Raw genomic sequence first — 17,297 nt, 5'->3', positions numbered from 1 at the left:
TCCTGTTTCCCAGCTTCCTTCCTAACTCCCTATATTCTTTTTTCAGGATATCCTTCCTTTTTCTTCCTGTGTCATTGGTACCAATATGTACTACGACTTCTGGCTGCTCACCTTCCCTGTTCAGGATATTGTGGACGCGTTCAGAAACACCTCAGGCCTTGGCACCTGGAGCCCAAACTACCATCCCTGTTTCCGTTTTGCATCCGTAGAATCGTCTGTCTGTCACTCTGACTATAGAGTCCCCTATTATTGCTGCCATCCTCTTCAGTTTCTACCTTTTTGAGCCACAGGGCCAGATTCAGTGCCAGAGGCACGGCCGCTGTTGCTTCCCCCAGGTAGGTTGTCCCTCCCAACAGTACTCAAAATGGAGTACTTATCATTGAGGGGGATGGCTACAGAGGTGCTCTCCACTATCTGGCGTCCCCCCTTCCCTCTCCTGACAGTCACCCATTTATCTGTCTCCTGTACCTTGGGGTGACTACCACCCTGTAGCTCCTGTCTATCAGTGCCACACTTTCCCTAACAAGCCAAAAGTCATCGAGCTGCAGCTCCAGTTCCCTAACATGGTCTCTTGATGCACCTAGTACAGGTATGGCCACTGGGGAGGCTGGGAGGCTGCTGGAAACCCCACATCTGACACCAAGGACAGAATACTGGCTCTGTAGACTTACTCCCTCTTCTCTCCAGAGTTGAGTAAGAAATAAGGAATGAACTTACCTAAGCTCTGCCTGTTATTGCTGAAGCTCTGTTTGAGCCAAACCTTTCCTACTCTGACTCAGACTAGTCCAATGCTGACCACTCCCACCATGACCGCTCTGCTAGGTGGTACCTCTCTTTTATAGAGACTGGCTCTCCCATCGAAAATTTTTGTCAGACCTCCCCGGGAATGCTCCTGTTGTGCCTGTGTAGTACTCCATTCATTCCATCTATCTTCATATTGTCTGCAAAATTTGCAACAAAGCCATCATTTCCATCATCTAAATCATTGACATATAATATAAAAAGAATCAGTGGAACACCACTAGTCACCAGCAGCCAACTAGAAAATGCTTCCTTTATTCCCACTCTTTGCCTCCTGTCAATCAGCCGCTGCTTTATCCGTGCTCGAATCTTTCCTGTAATACCACAGCTTGTTAAGCAGCCTCATGTGTGGCACCTTGTCAAAAGCCTTTGGACACACATCATCTGGTTTTCCTTTGTCGATCCTGCTTGTTACTTCTTCAAAGAATTCCAACAGATATGTCAGGCAATATTTTCCCTTGAGGAAACCATGCTGACTATGGCCTATTTTATCATGTGCCTCCAAGTACCCTGAAACCTCATCCTTAATAATCCACTCCAACATCTTCCCAAAAACTGGGGTCAGACTAACTGGCCTATAATTTCCTTTCTTCTGCCTCTCTCCCTTCCTGAAGAGTGGAGTGATATTCGCAATTTTCCAGTCTTCCGGAACCATTCCAGAATCTTGTGATTCTTGAAAGATCATTACTGATGCCTCCACAGTTTCTTCAGGCACCTCTTTCAGAACCCTGGGGTGTACATCATCCGGTCCAGGTGACTTCTCTACCTTCAGACCTCTCGGTTTCCTGAGAATCTTCTCTCTGGTTACCATAACTTCAAACACTTCATGACCCCTGACACCTGGAGCTTCCACAATACTGCTAGTGTCTTCCACTGTGAACACTGATACAAAATACTTATTCAGTTCGTCTGCTAGTTTGTTGTCCCCCATTACTACCTCTCCAGCATCGTTTTCCAGTGGTCTGACATCCACTCTCACCTCTCTTTTACACTTTATGTCTCTGAAGAAATTAATACCACAGACAGAGTCCTGAATGGCATGTACACAGCTCTGATCTATGTGCAAGACCAGATTTCCTTGTATGTGCATAGTCTTCCTTATTAGTAATAATGGAAGTGAGGAGGACTGATGTGCAAACCTGGTGGTATTGACAAGAGAGAAACATACTAAACCTATGTTATTTACATTTAACATCTTCAGTTAATTAACTTTTATCGCAGCTATTCACTTCAGAATACCATTCACCTGTGGAGATGAGGGGCAGGTCAGTTCCTCAGTTTGGAAATCATTATTATTGTGCATTACGAACTAAATCAGAGAATGCTAGAAACAGTCAGGCGATCAGACAGTGTTTGCATGAAGAAAAACAAATTAGCATTACAGTTTGATGATCTTTCTTTATAATCAATTAGGCCTCAAGTGATTTTAATGGTTAAGAACAATAATAAGGGATTCTGCTTAAATTTGCTTTCTTTTTCTCTTCTGCCTGTACCTTCCAGTTCTTAGAGTAATAGTTACCTTGTTAATTTTGGTCTGTGCCCTACCACAGACATTTCCTCTGTTCCCTCTACCTTCTGCTCTCAGCAAATTAAAACTTGATCAGTTTTGTAGTCCTGATGAAAGTTTCTTTACCACCACTGTTGGTTCGGTTTCCCTCCCCATGGATGCTACCTGACATAACTAAGTGCTCCCAGCACATTTATTATTGTTTTAGAGTATTTCTAATTTGTCCAAGTGAGTGAACCTGCTGTAATATCTGTCATTAGTAGAGCATCATAGACTTTATCCTAACAGGTTTCCTCCTGTGGCTCTGGCTCCAGATATCCCAGTCTAGGGTCATTCCTGCACCCCCTATTAAGCTCAGAAAGAAATTCATTCATCATAGTATAGCATCTGATTTTTCTAAACCTTTGACAGTATAGACCCAGGGTACCTAATCTTTCCCCATAATACAAATCTGTTGTTCCAATCTGGCGAATCTCTGGAACAACCTCTTTATATAAATAGTGTCCTTCCTTAGGTCAAAATTCTTAGGCCTGTAAAAAATATTTCTTATGCAGCCTCTCCAGAGCCATATAAAATTTGAACAAGTTATCTCTACTCTGGTACTTAAATCCTTACTTAATAACTACTCACCTTTCTAAATGTTTGCTGTACCTGAACTTAACTCTGAGTAATGTGTGTACAAGGAAACCTAGATCCTGATGAGTATCAACTTCTTTCATTCTTTAAACATTTAGAAAAGCATTACTTCTACTTTTTCTATCAAAAGTTGCTAATTTCACATTTTTTCCACATTATATTCCAACTGGTATATCCTTACTCATTCACTTAACCTATCCATCTCCCCCTAATTACCGCTGTATTCTCCTCACAGCGTACATTGTTACCTAACTTTGAACCATCAGCAAGCTTGGCTAGATCATACGATTCTCTGATCTAGATCAACTCTTCCTGTCAATTCACAAATCTCAACCTCTAGCACCACATTAACCCTTATAGAATGCATTCCAATTTAAGCTAAGAATCTGTGTAGCACCTTTTTGAATATCGTCTGATAGTTCAAACACATCTCATTGACTGATTTACCATTTTCTCCTTGTTACTGACATTGTAGAAGCATTAACCACTGCAAGGTCTGGAAATGTTTGATGATGTGGCCAGAAATGGCTTTTAGATTTCTAAATGATTTCTCAGCACAAGCCTGGACGATGAATGATAGCATGTTGGAGTTATACTACAGCACATAATGGCTTGAAAAAAAGGGACACCAAACACATTAACTAGAAAAAGGAGACAATGACACTCCCTATTTCTACCTATGCCTTGCTATTTTAGCCTAGGTTCAATTACAAATCAACTGCTTTTGCCATGTGTTTTGTGCAAATTTGAGGGATATTCTTGGGGTGCTGGCTTTCACTCATAGATATTTATTTAGAGTGATGAGCTGGATTATTTTTACATACAATAGATCTGATGTAGTGGCCAATTCTAACCAAACCAAATGGTGCTGCTGGTGACCCCCCCCACAGTTTCGTTATACTTGTTTGACACGCCCTCAGTTCCAATAATGATTGTTCCAAAGTTGAATTCTTTATTCTGTATTCAATTAGCAATTAGCAAACATACAATCTTGAAGCAATGAAACTTAAATGAAATTAAATGTAATTGAGCAGTCAACAAAAGATATGACATCCTTTAGCTGCCAGCTGCAAACAGCAGGAAGATGTAACATTTTTCCTTTACATTTACCGTGCCTCCACATATGACCAGTTACCATAATAAGCATAACGAATGTACAACACAGAATACAGTGCAGATAGAGAACAAATGCATTGCTCCTACATTCCAGCCTCCTAGTTATTATACTATAATAATTACAAACCACATGCCACCAAGAAACAGGAAACATGAAACCTCAGCGTTCGTGCAAACTGCCCTCTTTCTGGTAAGCAGACTATCCTGGACTGTGATATTCTCTTGACAAAGCAGCTTGCTCCTCTACCACCTACCATCCCACCAGCCCTGCATCCAGCCCATACTTCTCAGTAACTTCCTGAATGTCCAACTGGATCCCACCACCAAGCACATCTTTCCCCCACCCACCTCAATTTTCTACTTTCTGCAGGGATCGCTCCCTATGCATCTCCCTTGTCCATTCGTTCCTCCCCAAAGATCTCCCTCCTGGTACTTATCCTTGCAAGCAGAATACCATACCTGCCCCTATACCTCCTCCCTCACTCTCCAAACAATCCTTCCAGGTGAGGCAAGTCTGTGAGTCTGTTGGGGTCATCTACGGTACTCGGTGCTCCTGGTGTGGCCTCCTGTATATCGGTGAGACCCGATGTAGATTGGGAGAACACTCTGTCCACCAGAAAAAGTGGGCTCTCCTGGTGCCCACCCATTTTAATTCCACTTCCCATTCCCATTCTGACATGTCAGTCCACGGCCTCCTCTACTGCCACAATGAGGCCACACTCAGGTTGGAGGAACAACACCTTATATTCCATCTGGGTAGCCTCTAATCTGACAGCATGAACATTGACTTCTCCAACTTCCAGTAATTACCCCCCCCCCCCCCACTTCACCATTCCCTTTTCCCTCTTTCACCTTATCTCCATACCTGTCCATTACCTCCCTCTGGTACTCCTCCACTCTCTCTTTCTTCCATGGCCTTCACCCTCTCCTACCAGATTCCCCCTTCTCCAGCCCTTTATCTCTTCCACCAATTAGCTTCCCAGCTCTTTATTTCCCCTACTACCTTGTACTTCGTTCCCCCCTCCCCCCCCCACTCTGACTTCTCATCTTTTTCTCCAGTCCTGATGAATGGTCTCAGCCCGAAACTTCTACTGTTTACTCTTTTCCATAGATGCTGCCTGGCCTGCTGAGTTCCTCCAGCATTGTGTATATGTTGCTTGTTCCTCTGGTCTGCATTCAAGAAAATCTGTCCTGATTGGCTGCTGCCACAGCTCATTCAAGTGCAAAACTGAAATCCAGTCAGCGGTTAGCTCGGTCCGAGTGTAGTCCCTCCACCACCACCATCTCCTTTCAATTGGTTCACTAATAGTCCAACCCTGCATTGTTCTGATTGCATAGGGCCCATCATTAACACTTGCAACAGCTCGAATGCCTTGGGCACATTCACCCCTGTCTCAGCTCCATTTCTAGCTTCAGGTGTGACCATTCCTGAAGGTCTCTCTGATGAGGAATGTTCCCCTTGTGGACATCCATACTTTCCTGCCTATAGATGTTAGGCTCCTCACAACAGTTTTCTCTATCTAATCAGCCACTTCCAATCCAGGAATGATGTAGCTACTCACAACCTTCTCTTGACCCATGGTGCGTAAGAGACTGTGTGTTCCTCTTCCTGCCAGGCTGAGCTTGTTCCTGAGCCTCACTGTACAGATCACTGCTGTACTTCTTCCATCTAGGAAAGCATAGGTAATCACCAAGCGCATCTTTCCCTCCCTCCTCACTTACCGCCTTCTGCAGGGATCGCTTCCTATGCAACTTGCTTGTCCATTCGCCCCTCCCCACTGATCTCCCTTGTGGTACTTATCCTTGAAAGCTGAACAAGTGCCACATCTGCCCCTACACTCCCTCCCCCACGACCACTCAGGGCCCCAAACAGTCCTTCTATGGTGAGGTGATACTTTACCTGGGGTCATCGACTGTACCCAGTAGATTGGGAGACCGCTTTGCTGAACACCTACGCTCCGTCCACCAGAAAAACTGGGACCACCCAGCAGCCACCCATTTCAATTCTATTTCCCATTCCAATTTTGACAAGTCAGTCCATGGCCTCCCCTACTGCCGTAATGAGGCCACGCCCAGGCTGGAGGAGCAGCACCTTATATTCCACCTGGGTAGGCTCCAACCTGATGGAATGACTGTCGATTTCTCTAACTTCCGATAATTACACCCCCCCTCTTCACCATTCCCCATTCCTGTTTCCCTCTCTCACCTTATCTCTGTACCTGCTCATCACCTCCCTTTGCTTCTTCTCCTCTTTCTCTTTCTTCCATGGCCTTCTATCCTGTCCTATTAGATTCTCCCTTCTCCTCCTTCAGCAATCAACTTCTCAGCTCTTTACTTCACCCCTCCCCCTATCCCAGTTTCACCTATCACCTACCACCTTGTACTTCTTCCTCCTCTCCCCCACCTTCTTACACTGGCTCCTCTTTCTTTCCAGTTCTGATGAAGGGTCTTGGCCTGAAATATCAACTGTTTATCCTTTGCCATTGGTGCTGGCTGGCCTGCAGAGTTCCTCTGGCATTTTGTGTGTGTTGCTTTGGATTTCTAGCATCTGCTGACTTTCTTGTGTTTGTCATAAGTATCCATTGTCTTGTTACTCTTACTAGACCACCTGAGTTTTAATTATAGGATGTTTACAATCGTGATCACCAGCCCCCATAACACCATTAGGCACCAAGGTGTTACTTGCAGTTGCATTTGATTCATTTACGGCTTGTTTCGAATCTGCACCCTGTTCATCAGTTCTAGGCTCATTTGTAGCTTCACTTTTCATAGTAACCACAATAGTGGCAAAGCTGCTTCCTTTAGCTTAAACAGGAATCTGTGATCCAGTTTTGTTCACACCTTTGCTTACTGCAAACAATGTTCCATGGTATACTTCCCCAAACATTGGGCATGTAGCAATCTTTACTCACTGTTTAATAAAATCAGCAACGTCAGTGAAAGAAACCCTATAGTTGTGTCTTTCCTGCAGCTTACAGACCGTGGATCTCCATTTTCCCCAAAGTTTTTTGAACAACTTACTTAAGACAATCCCCATATTAGCACACATGTCCTACATGTCTTCCATGGCATTTTAGATTAGACTCAACTTTATTGTCATTGTGCCTAGTACAGATACAAAGCCAATGAAATGTAATTAGCATCTAACCAGAAGTGCAAAAGGATAGTATTATTTACAAAATAACTGTGAATAAAAATTAAGTGTTACAGCGCACAAATATAAAAGTACTGAGACAGTACAATATGGGTACAATACTGCTTAGCACTGTGATGTGAGGTTCAGCAGGGTCACAGCCTCAGGGAAGAAGCTCTTCCCGTGCCTGCTGGTGCGGGAGTGGAGGCTCCTGTAGCGCCTACCAGATGGGAGGAGAGTAAAAAGTCCATGGTTAGAGTGAGATGCATCCTTGATAATGCAGTGTTTATAGTAGATGTTCTCAATGGTGGGCAATTGGGTGCTGATAATCCGTTGGGTAGTTTTCACCACCCATTGGAGTCCTTTGCGGTTCGATACGGGACAATTGCCATACCACACTGAGATGCAGTTGGTGAGTATGCTCTCAATGGTACAACTGTAAAAGCCCATCAATATCCTGGGACAGAGGTGAGCTTTCTTGATGTTCTAAAGGAAATAAAGGCGCTGTTATGCCTTTTTGATCAGGATGGAGGAGTTGAGGGACCAGGTGAGATCATTGGAAATGTGGACACCAAGGAATTTGAAGCTTCATACATGCTCCACTACAGCTCCATTGATGTAGATGGGGACGTGAGTGTGGCTCCTAGCATGCCTGAAGTCCACAATGATCTCCTTGGTCTTCTGGGTGTTAAGGGCCAGGTTGTTGTCGGCACACCATGCGGCCAGGTGCTAGACCTCGTCCCTGTAGGCTGTCTGGTCATCCCCTCTGATCAGGCCAACCACCGTGGTGTAATCTGCGAAATTGATTATGGAGTTAGAACCGTGTACAGGAACGCAGTCATAGGTGAAAGGGGAGTACAGAAGAGGGCTCAGCACACAGCCTTGAGGCACGCCGGTGTTCAGGGTGAGGGTGGAGGAGGAGAGGTTGTCTAACTTAACAGATCAGGGTCTGCTAGTCAGAAAGTCCAAGGCCCAATTGCAGAGGGATGAGCTGATACCAAGCTGGCGAAGTTTGGCCATCAGCTTTCAACAAGAAGAACTTTCACACCTTCTGATTTGATATGCGGCCAGGAAAGACCCTTTTGCCATGTGGGCCGCAGCATTTTTCTGTTCATAATCAAAACGTTCCTGCAGTAAAGCTTGGGCCTGTAGATAACCGTGCTCCGGGCTGGCTCACTGGCAACTTTTGACAAACTCTCCTGGGTAACCTCCAGTGCACTGTTCGAAAAAATAGAGACACTCACCATAATCACTGGTCTCGCTTTCGATGCTAATCTTGAAGGTTCTCATAAGTGAATGATACTGCAATGTCCTGCCATCAAAGATCTGAATCTCCTTTTTTAGGCAGAGATGCAATGCATTGTTGTTGCCTCACTAAAACTGTTATTTCCTTTCGTGTCCTTATGGCCTCCAGTGCATCATTTAGACCTCTATCATTTGAACACGAATGTCTCCATACCGTAAGTTAATGTCCTCAGATGCACCTTGTGCTATTTGATATGGCATAGGTTCAGAGTGCCCTATTGGTGCAGACTGAGAGTGAACATCCTGAACAACCCCTTCTGGTTCAAATGCGTGGTTCATAGACATTTGAGGAACAAATGACACTAAGCATATTGGACTTTCTCAAACTCTCACCATAGAACTGTCCTGCTGGAGTATGTTTAGCACCCAGAGCACTTGAAGCTCTTAGCACTTGAATTCTGGCCATCTGGGCTATAATTTCTGCCTGCAACATAGGCTGCTCCATCTTACTCCAAAGCTGTTCACCTGTCCTTCCAATGTGTATTTATCCCTCAATACTTGTCTTCTGCATAACTCGGCTAAAGATGCCCCTGTTCTAATGCGTGTTGAGGAGGTATCAGATGCACAGGACACTCTGCTAGCAATAGAACCTGCTGCGTGTACTTTAGATGGACTGCCTTCAGCATTGGACATAGTCACAGCATGTTCTGTGGCTTTATAAATATTTACATTTTCTCCAGCAACTTCCCATTTTGTTTCAACCATTGTTCAGCTTCTGTTGTGACTGTATTAATAAGCATATGAATGTTTACATAGCTTTAAGTTAGTTTATCTTGGAGATAGGCATTAAAAACAACAGCAAGTTACGTTGCTTAGCAATGTCTTCATGAAGAATTTTTAAATCATCTTGTGAAACATCTTATTACTTTTCTTGTCAAAAGCTTCTAATTAACAATATTATATCTTTAATCTTCTTAACAGGTTTATTGTAGACCTTTCAAATGTTGTCAATTCTAATCATCAGAGATTTCCAGTAAGCTTAATTTCTGGACTTAAGGTCACTGCTTCTGGCTTGACTCATGTTGTTTTCCAAGTTCACAAAACAGACAAAATAACGGCAATTCAATTCAGCACTTCAACAGAACCAAGTGTCGAATTCTCAGGCAAACACAATACAGCTTATGGTCCCCAACTGATAGGCAATGCTGACCATTCAAAACCGTGCTCCAAACCCAAACACACAATAAAAGGTCATTACATGCCATAAGCTGCTCCAGGCTCTGGTGCTAGCAATTTTGCAGTCACTTTGGAATGCTCATTTGGTATAACCACCAGGAACTTTTGTTGACAGAATGTAGTGGCCAATTCTAATCAAACCAAATTGCCACTGCTGGCAACCCTCATGGATTTGTTATAATTGTTTGATGCACCCTCAGCTCCAATAATGATTGTTCCAAAGTTAAAGGTATGTATTTGCTCTTTTATTAGCAAACATGCGATCTTGAAGCGATGAAACTTAAGCAAAATTAAGCATAATTGAGTGGTCAACAAAAGATATGACTTCCGTCGTCCCCCCACTGCCACAAGCAAAGCATGAAGAAGCAAAGCGACAGGTTACTATCGATGCAATGTTCCTCAGACAGGATGAAGAGGTCAATACTCCCCAATGCCATTAGGCTTTACAATTCTACCGCCAGGACTTAAGAACTTTTTAAAAGCTATTATTAATGCTTTTTGAGATGGTGATTTAGATGCATATCATATTTTTTACTGAGTTAAGTATTGTATGTAATTAGTTTTGCTACAACAAGTGTATGGGACATTGGAAAAAAGTTGAATTTCCCCATGGGGATGAATAAAGTATCTATCTATCTGTCTATCTATCTATCTATCTAAGACGTAACTTATTCCCTTTGCTTTTAACACGCCCCATTCACATGACCAACTACCATAATAAACAAACAACACAGAATACAATGCAGATAACTGGCTCCTACAATCTGGAATAGATTCAATGGGCTGAAAGACCTTCCAATCAGGAACCCACAATTCTTTGTCCTTTTGAATTTCCATCCACCCTCTTAAGTTTAAGTTTTAATTGATTTACGAAGCCCATTTATTTGCAAATTTGTGTTCTAGAACCAAATCAGATTTGAATCCAAACCACCCTCACTCAGTATACTCCTTATTCAAGTGAGCTGGTGTTCGCTGCTTTCTCTTGTGTCTGGGATTGAAAGTCCAATTAATCCATGAAATCCTAGCTGGAAATTTAGAGCATGATACTAACTTAGAAATCAGAAGTAAAACTGACAGCACCAGTAATCTAGAGCTGTGGTTCCCAGACATTTTTGGGTTAATTCTTGGCTCCCAGACCACATCCCCAGTGCCCCCATCCCTTTCTGGCCATCACATAAAAACTACAAAGAATTTTGAACAATGTTGCACAGGGAAAGAAAACAAGAAGTGCAAATTCAAAGTGTAATTTCAAAAGTTATTCAGATCTACAAACCCCATTTCCAGAAAAGTTGGGATATTTTCCAAAATGCAATAAAAACAAAAACCTGTGATATGTTAATTCACGTGAACCATTATTTAACTGACAAAAGTACAAAGAAAAGATTTTCAATAGTTTTACTGACCAACTTAATTGTATTTTGTAAATATACACAAATTTAGAATTTGATGGCTGCAACACACTCAACAAAAGTTGGGACAGAGTTAAAATAAGATTGAAAAGTGCACAGAATATTCAAGTAACACCGGTTTGGAAGACCACATTAAGCAGGCTAATTGGTAGCAGGTGAGGTATCATGACTGGGTATAAAAGTAGCGTCCATCAAAGACTCAGTCTTTGCAAGCAAGGATGGGTCGTGGCTCACCCCTTTGTGCCAAAATTCGTCAGAGAATTGTTAGTCAGTTCAAAAGGAACATTTCCCAATGCAAGATTGCAGAGAATTTAGGTCTTTCAATATCTACAGTACATAATATTGTGAAAAGATTCAGAGAATTCAGAGACATCTCAGTGCGTAAAGGGCAAGGTCGGAAACCACTGTTGAATGCGCGTGATCTTCGAGCCCTCAGGCGGCACTGCCTAAGAAACCGTCATGCTACTGTGACAATTATAGCCACCTGGGCTCGGGAGCACTTCGGAAAACCATTGTCACTTAACACAGTCCGTCGCTGCATCCAGAAATGCAACTTGAAACTGTATTACGCAAGGAGGAAGCCATACATCAAATCTATGCAGAAATGCCGGCGAGTTCTCTGGGCCCAAGCTCATCTCAGATGGACCGAAAGACTGTGGAACCATGTGCTGTGGTCAGATGAGTCCACATTTCAGCTAGTTTTCAGAAAAAACGGGTGTCGAGTTCTCCGTGCCAAAGATGAAAACGACCATCCTGATTGTTATCAGCGAAAGGTGCAAAAGCCAGCATCTGTGATGATATGGGGTTGCATCAGTGCCCACGGCATGGGTGAGTTGCACGTATGTGAAGGTACCATTGACTCTGAGGCGTATATTAGGATTTTAGAGAGACATATGTTGCTATCAAGGCGACGTCTCTTCCCGGGACGTCCATGCTTATTTCAGCAGGACAATGCCAGACCACATTCTGCACGGGCTACAACAGCGTGGCTTTGACTGGCCTGCTGCCAGTCCAGATCTATCTCCTATTGAAAATGTATGGCGCATCATGAAGAGGAGAATCAGACAATGGAGACCACGGACTGTTGAGCAGCTGAAGTCTTATATCCAGCAAGAATGGACAAAATTTCCAATTGCAAATCTACTACAATTAGTATCCTCAGTTCCAAAACAATTAAAAAGTGTTATTAAAAGGAAAGGTGATGTAACACAATGGTAAACATGCCTCTGTCCCAACTTTTGTTGAGTGTATTGCAGCCATCAAATTCTAAATTTGTGTATATTTACAAAATACAGTTAAGTTGGTCAGTAAAACTATTGAAAATCTTTTCTTTGTTCTTTTGTCAGTTAAATAAAGGTTCATGTGAATTAACATATCACAGATTTTTGTTTTTATTGCATTTTGGAAAATATCCCAACTTTTCTGGAAATGGGGTTTGTATTTAAAGCAACAAATAAAATGATTAATTACTATAAAAATTATTTTCATCTACAATTTTAAAGTGTATATTAGTAGTTCAACTGTTCACTACTTTTCATCTTTCAATGGATGGGCTTGTTGCAGTGATAGCAGCTTCTCAACATCAGGCTGAATGTCACTCAGGAGTCTCAGATCTCCAGATTCAGTAATTTGCAGTCTGTTTCATTGAAAGAATTGGGCAATTGCACTGAAACGTTGCTCCACTTAATATGTTGGAAAGGCAATTTAAGAAACATATTGACCTTTTTTCCACAGTTCAGGATTGTGTTTAAAGATTTCTTTCTGCAATCGAAAGTCTTGATATACTTCTTTTGAACCTCAGCTTCAGCTCAAAGTCATTTTGTAGAAAGATCAGTTCTTCCTCCATGTTAAATCCTCATTACAAGTGTTCAGGAATGGATTCATTACCCACTCTGGAATTTGGATTGAGAGACAATTCTGAAATCTTTCTGACTGTCTTTACACAGCTCACCCAGGTGGGCACAGTATACTTGAAGTTTGTCATCTGGTATTCTTTCTTTCTCTTCCAACTCAGAGGCTGGGGTATTGGAAAAGGTTCCAATTGCTTATGTTGCTCTTAAATAGGGTTAACTTGGACAGAAATGTGGAGAGGACTGCTTTGACTTTGACAAGATTTGCCTTATTTCCTTGCAATTGAAGATTTGATTACTTATGACAAATAAGCAATGTCAAGCCGAATATTGAGTTGATTACTGAATAAAACATTCAAGTCTTCGAATAATTTTTTCATGGTTTCAAAACATGCATAGCAGTATTTCAGACAATTTCCTTTTGAGAACCATCTGACTTGAGTGCGTAACAAACTCTTCATTATTTTCAACACAAACCTCTTGAAATAGCTGAGAATTGGAACAGGCCGATTTTATTTACTGCTACAATAACAGTATTTAATGACTTGTGTAACCAATCACTTTGGTTTTTAGTGATAAAATATTGTCTGTGAATTACACAGGTAAATATTAGGTACAGTTTTTTTCAAGAAAGTAATAACCCCGAAGTGGTATCCTGTCATTTGATGATGCCTCATCTATTGCACAAGCTGGAATGTTGGTGAGCAGTATGTACTTCTCTGAAAAATTGCTCAAGAAACCAAAATATTGGCTCCTCCTTCATATCAGTTTCTAGTCCCATTGCAGCTAACAACTCTTTAACCATGTTTTCATCTTTTATGAAGTGAACATAACTAAGCAGCAAAGATTTGTTACTTTGCAGTTGAGTCACTGAACTGCAGACTAATTCTGTTGTCCTAAGTATGTTGCACAATGTGTCCTCTATATTCTCAGACATTTCATCTATTCATTTTTTAATAGAGTTGCCGCTGAACAGAATCACTGTAATAATTTGGACTGATGACCTATGCAAAACTGTACCCAGTCTTCCTTACTGCTGATGGAATGAGTTCTTCACCATTTGTATGGGGCTTTTCAGATTTAGCAATGAACAATGCAATGTTGTGAGGCATGCAAACCATCACTATTTTGTTGTGAATCGCTGGCAAGCATGTTCTGAAGTATTTTACATTTCTGAAAGTTTTCATGAAAGCGACTGAAAATACACCAAGTTCTTGTTTGTTTTACTGGAATGTATTCTCTTTAAATGTTCAAGGAGCCTTCAAATGTGGTCAAAACCATTCGGAAGAGCAGATTCTGAACTTTACCCCATTGATCGCCATACCCTAATTAATAGGGATTGTGTCACTGTGTGTTTAGAGTATGCGAATTGTACTAGCTAACACTGCACTACAGTAGTGAATGGCAACCATACACAGGCCAGGCCTGGAAATAACACAACCTCTTCAGTCCAGATATCTCATGATATGCCAAATATAGAAGTGTCATACTGCTTTTCAACAACTATTATGTGCTTCGAGCAAATTTGAAGAGAACAGTGGGTTAGCAAGCGATGAGGTAATTACGTGATCACGGTCATCAATTATGAGGCACTGAGGGTCAAATTATTTTCTTAACTGAAGCCAGTAATCACTCAGCTGCACCCCCCTTGTTAGTGAGCACTCCCCACCGCCCCCTTTATCTTTATCCACCAGGGAATGATATTGCCTACTTTGGGAACCACTGACCTAGAAGAAGCATTAGAAAAGGAGTTACAGTAGAAGTGAAGCGAGGTTTACTCAGTTTTAAGAAAGATCTTTATTAAAACAGAAGCAAAAAAAGTGGTGATTTTACAAATAACCAAGTTTGCTACTTTAAACATTAGAATTAATAAGCCATTTTTCATGGCAAATTGACAACACAAAAATTCTCTATAATTAAACTCTGAAGACAGTTAAATTCATTAGCTTTAACTACAACAAATTAACACTAAATTAAAACATCTTTATCGCAGTTCAAATTTCCTGTAAACGTTCAGGTACAGTAGTGAAATACTATTCTACAATCTTGTGGAGTGTTTTACCAAGGCATACACGGGTCTGGACAGTTACGTTGATATGATTCAAGTGTTCCTGCAGACACATCCATTAGAGTGGTGTATGTAGTCAACTGTGAAATACAAAACATATATATTATCTTTTGTACCTTTTATAGGTGCATTTATAGAATTTGCACAAATGAATTTCAGAAGTAAAACTCAAAGCCAAGTTAACAATTCAAATTTCCAACTGAGAACATGTGGCATTCCACATTTAAGGAGAAATTCACTATCTCTTCCTCTACTCTCAATGCAGAGTTGTACCATTCAACTTCAAGTTTGTCATTCAACTATATATAAATACAGCCAAACAAAACACAGGGACCCAGGTGCAAAACAGTTACACATAGTACAAGGCACGTATGACACATATAAAATAGCTCATCTACACAGAGTGTTGTTGCAGGAAAGCAGCATCCATCATCAGGGAACCCCACCACCCAGGACATGCTCTCCTCTCGCTGCTGCCATCAGGAAGAAGGTACAGGAGCCTCAGGACTCACACCACCAGGTTCAGGAACAGTTATTACCCTTCAACCATCGTGCTCCTGAACCAGAGGGGATAACTTCAGTCAATTTCACTTGCCCATCACTGAACTGTTCCCACAACCTACGGATTCACTTTCAAGGACTCTTCGTCTCATGTTCTCAATGTTTATTGCTTATTTATTTATTTTCTTTCTTTTTGTATTTGCACAGTTTGTTGTCCTTTGCACACTGGTTATTGCCCTGTTAGTGCAGTCTTTTATTCTTTCTAATACGGTTATTGGACTTATTGAGTATGTCTTCACGATAATGAATATCAGAAAGATACAGTCAGACAAAAAACTTATATAGCCCAAGTCCCTGAGTGAAAACTAATGGTTCATGGGTGTTATTGGCAAGAACAACCAGTTCTCAGCAGTCTGTAGGTGAACATATGCACGCAATCTAGCTTGTTATTCCACCAACTAAACACCGAACGGCAGTAGTGACAAAAAGGGGCCAGCCCCTAACCCAGCATGAACTCTGTGTTACACTGCCTCGGGTGTCTCCTTTCCTGGGTTGTTGCAACAGGCAAGACCATGGCTTGAGGCCTAGACCTCACTACAACTGAAGCCTCAAGGCTCCCCCATCGTCTTATCTCGCCAATGAACAGGGAAACTTCATTAACAGTATTTTATATTATCAATGTCCAACAGGGTCTTGAGATCACAAAAGAACCATCCAAGACTATCACTGGCAGTTAGACTGCACACAGTCTTTGCATATCAACTCTAATACCTCCTGTAGCAAGCAGTTACGCGGTCCGTACCAAGTCCAATGAGCAGCTCACTGATGGGGTAGACTTGCAGTACCAGAAGTTCTGAATGTCCAGCATTGTCTTGTGATTCTTCCACAAGCAGCTATTAGAACCCTTTATAAAAACATTTCTCAGTCCTCAATTCTGTGGTTTAGTCTCTCTATGAACAATTGAATCTGTGTTTTCTCTTCCTCACTATTCAGTTCTTTCACACCGGTTTGAGGAATGATATTTCAGTGATCAGTACTGCACAAGGTGTGGGCTGACACCGATTTCTCCCACCCTCCCTTTTAGTGTCTTAGTTATTGAATTACATGTAATCTTACAAGATTAAAAATCTCCCAGGTCAAATGGAGGATCGTGTATTGTGGTTAGGTATTTCTGGCTGGCAGAATGGAATTAAATTATTCCCGATATGTACACACCTTACTAACCCAGATTGAGAAATGTAGAGAAGAACTCGCAACAGGAATCAAGCTGAGAACAAATGCTTGAACATTGCTGGATAGTAACAGGATATAGAACAGTACAGCAAAAGTACAGGCCCTACAGCCCATGATGCTGTGCCGACCTTTTAACCTTCTCCAAGGTCAGTCTAGCCCCACCCCTTGACATAGCCCTCCATTTCTCCTTCATCCATGTGCCTATTGTTATGCCCACAGCCCCCGCCTTTGTGAGAATCGCAAGAGCACTAGTGGGTTGGGTCAGAGGACCCAGGAAATGGGAGAGAGACGTGCAGCATGCCTTGTTCCCCGGCGATGCAAAATAACGCGACATTGGCCGTTGTCTCTTGGAGACACATTTGTGGATTGGGGACTACGCTACGTGCAAGCTCTCAGGCAAAGTGGGCTGGTTGAGAGAGAGATTGCATCACCACCAACCTGATTGACATCTACTACCCTGCGAGTCAAGGTAAAAGAGGGGCTGTAGAGACGGCCCCTCAGACGCATCAGAAGACACACTAGCGATCCCGTAATAGCGGGAAGCCATTTGAAGGAAGCCACG

The 17,297-nt window shown here is 42.1% G+C and overlaps 1 protein-coding gene across 2 annotated transcripts in view; it reads right to left on the bottom strand.

The window, feature by feature from the left end:
- Positions 1 to 13,428: 13,428 nt before the first annotated feature.
- The window catches only part of asah1b (N-acylsphingosine amidohydrolase (acid ceramidase) 1b), a 35,841-nt gene continuing 31,972 nt past the window's right edge, over positions 13,429 to 17,297 (bottom strand). For both annotated transcript variants that reach the window (XM_073064557.1, XM_073064556.1), the window contains exon 14: positions 13,429 to 15,081. In XM_073064557.1, coding sequence (XP_072920658.1) covers positions 14,992 to 15,081 — 90 coding nt within the window. In that variant the 3' untranslated portion in view covers positions 13,429 to 14,991. The remainder of the gene's footprint in view (positions 15,082 to 17,297) is intronic.

The sequence above is a fragment of the Hemitrygon akajei genome, chromosome 13 (genome assembly GCF_048418815.1).
Source record: "Hemitrygon akajei chromosome 13, sHemAka1.3, whole genome shotgun sequence".
Classification (NCBI taxonomy): domain Eukaryota; kingdom Metazoa; phylum Chordata; class Chondrichthyes; order Myliobatiformes; family Dasyatidae; genus Hemitrygon; species Hemitrygon akajei.
Note: the sequence above shows the minus strand (reverse complement) of the source record. Positions and strands in the feature narration are given on the sequence as shown.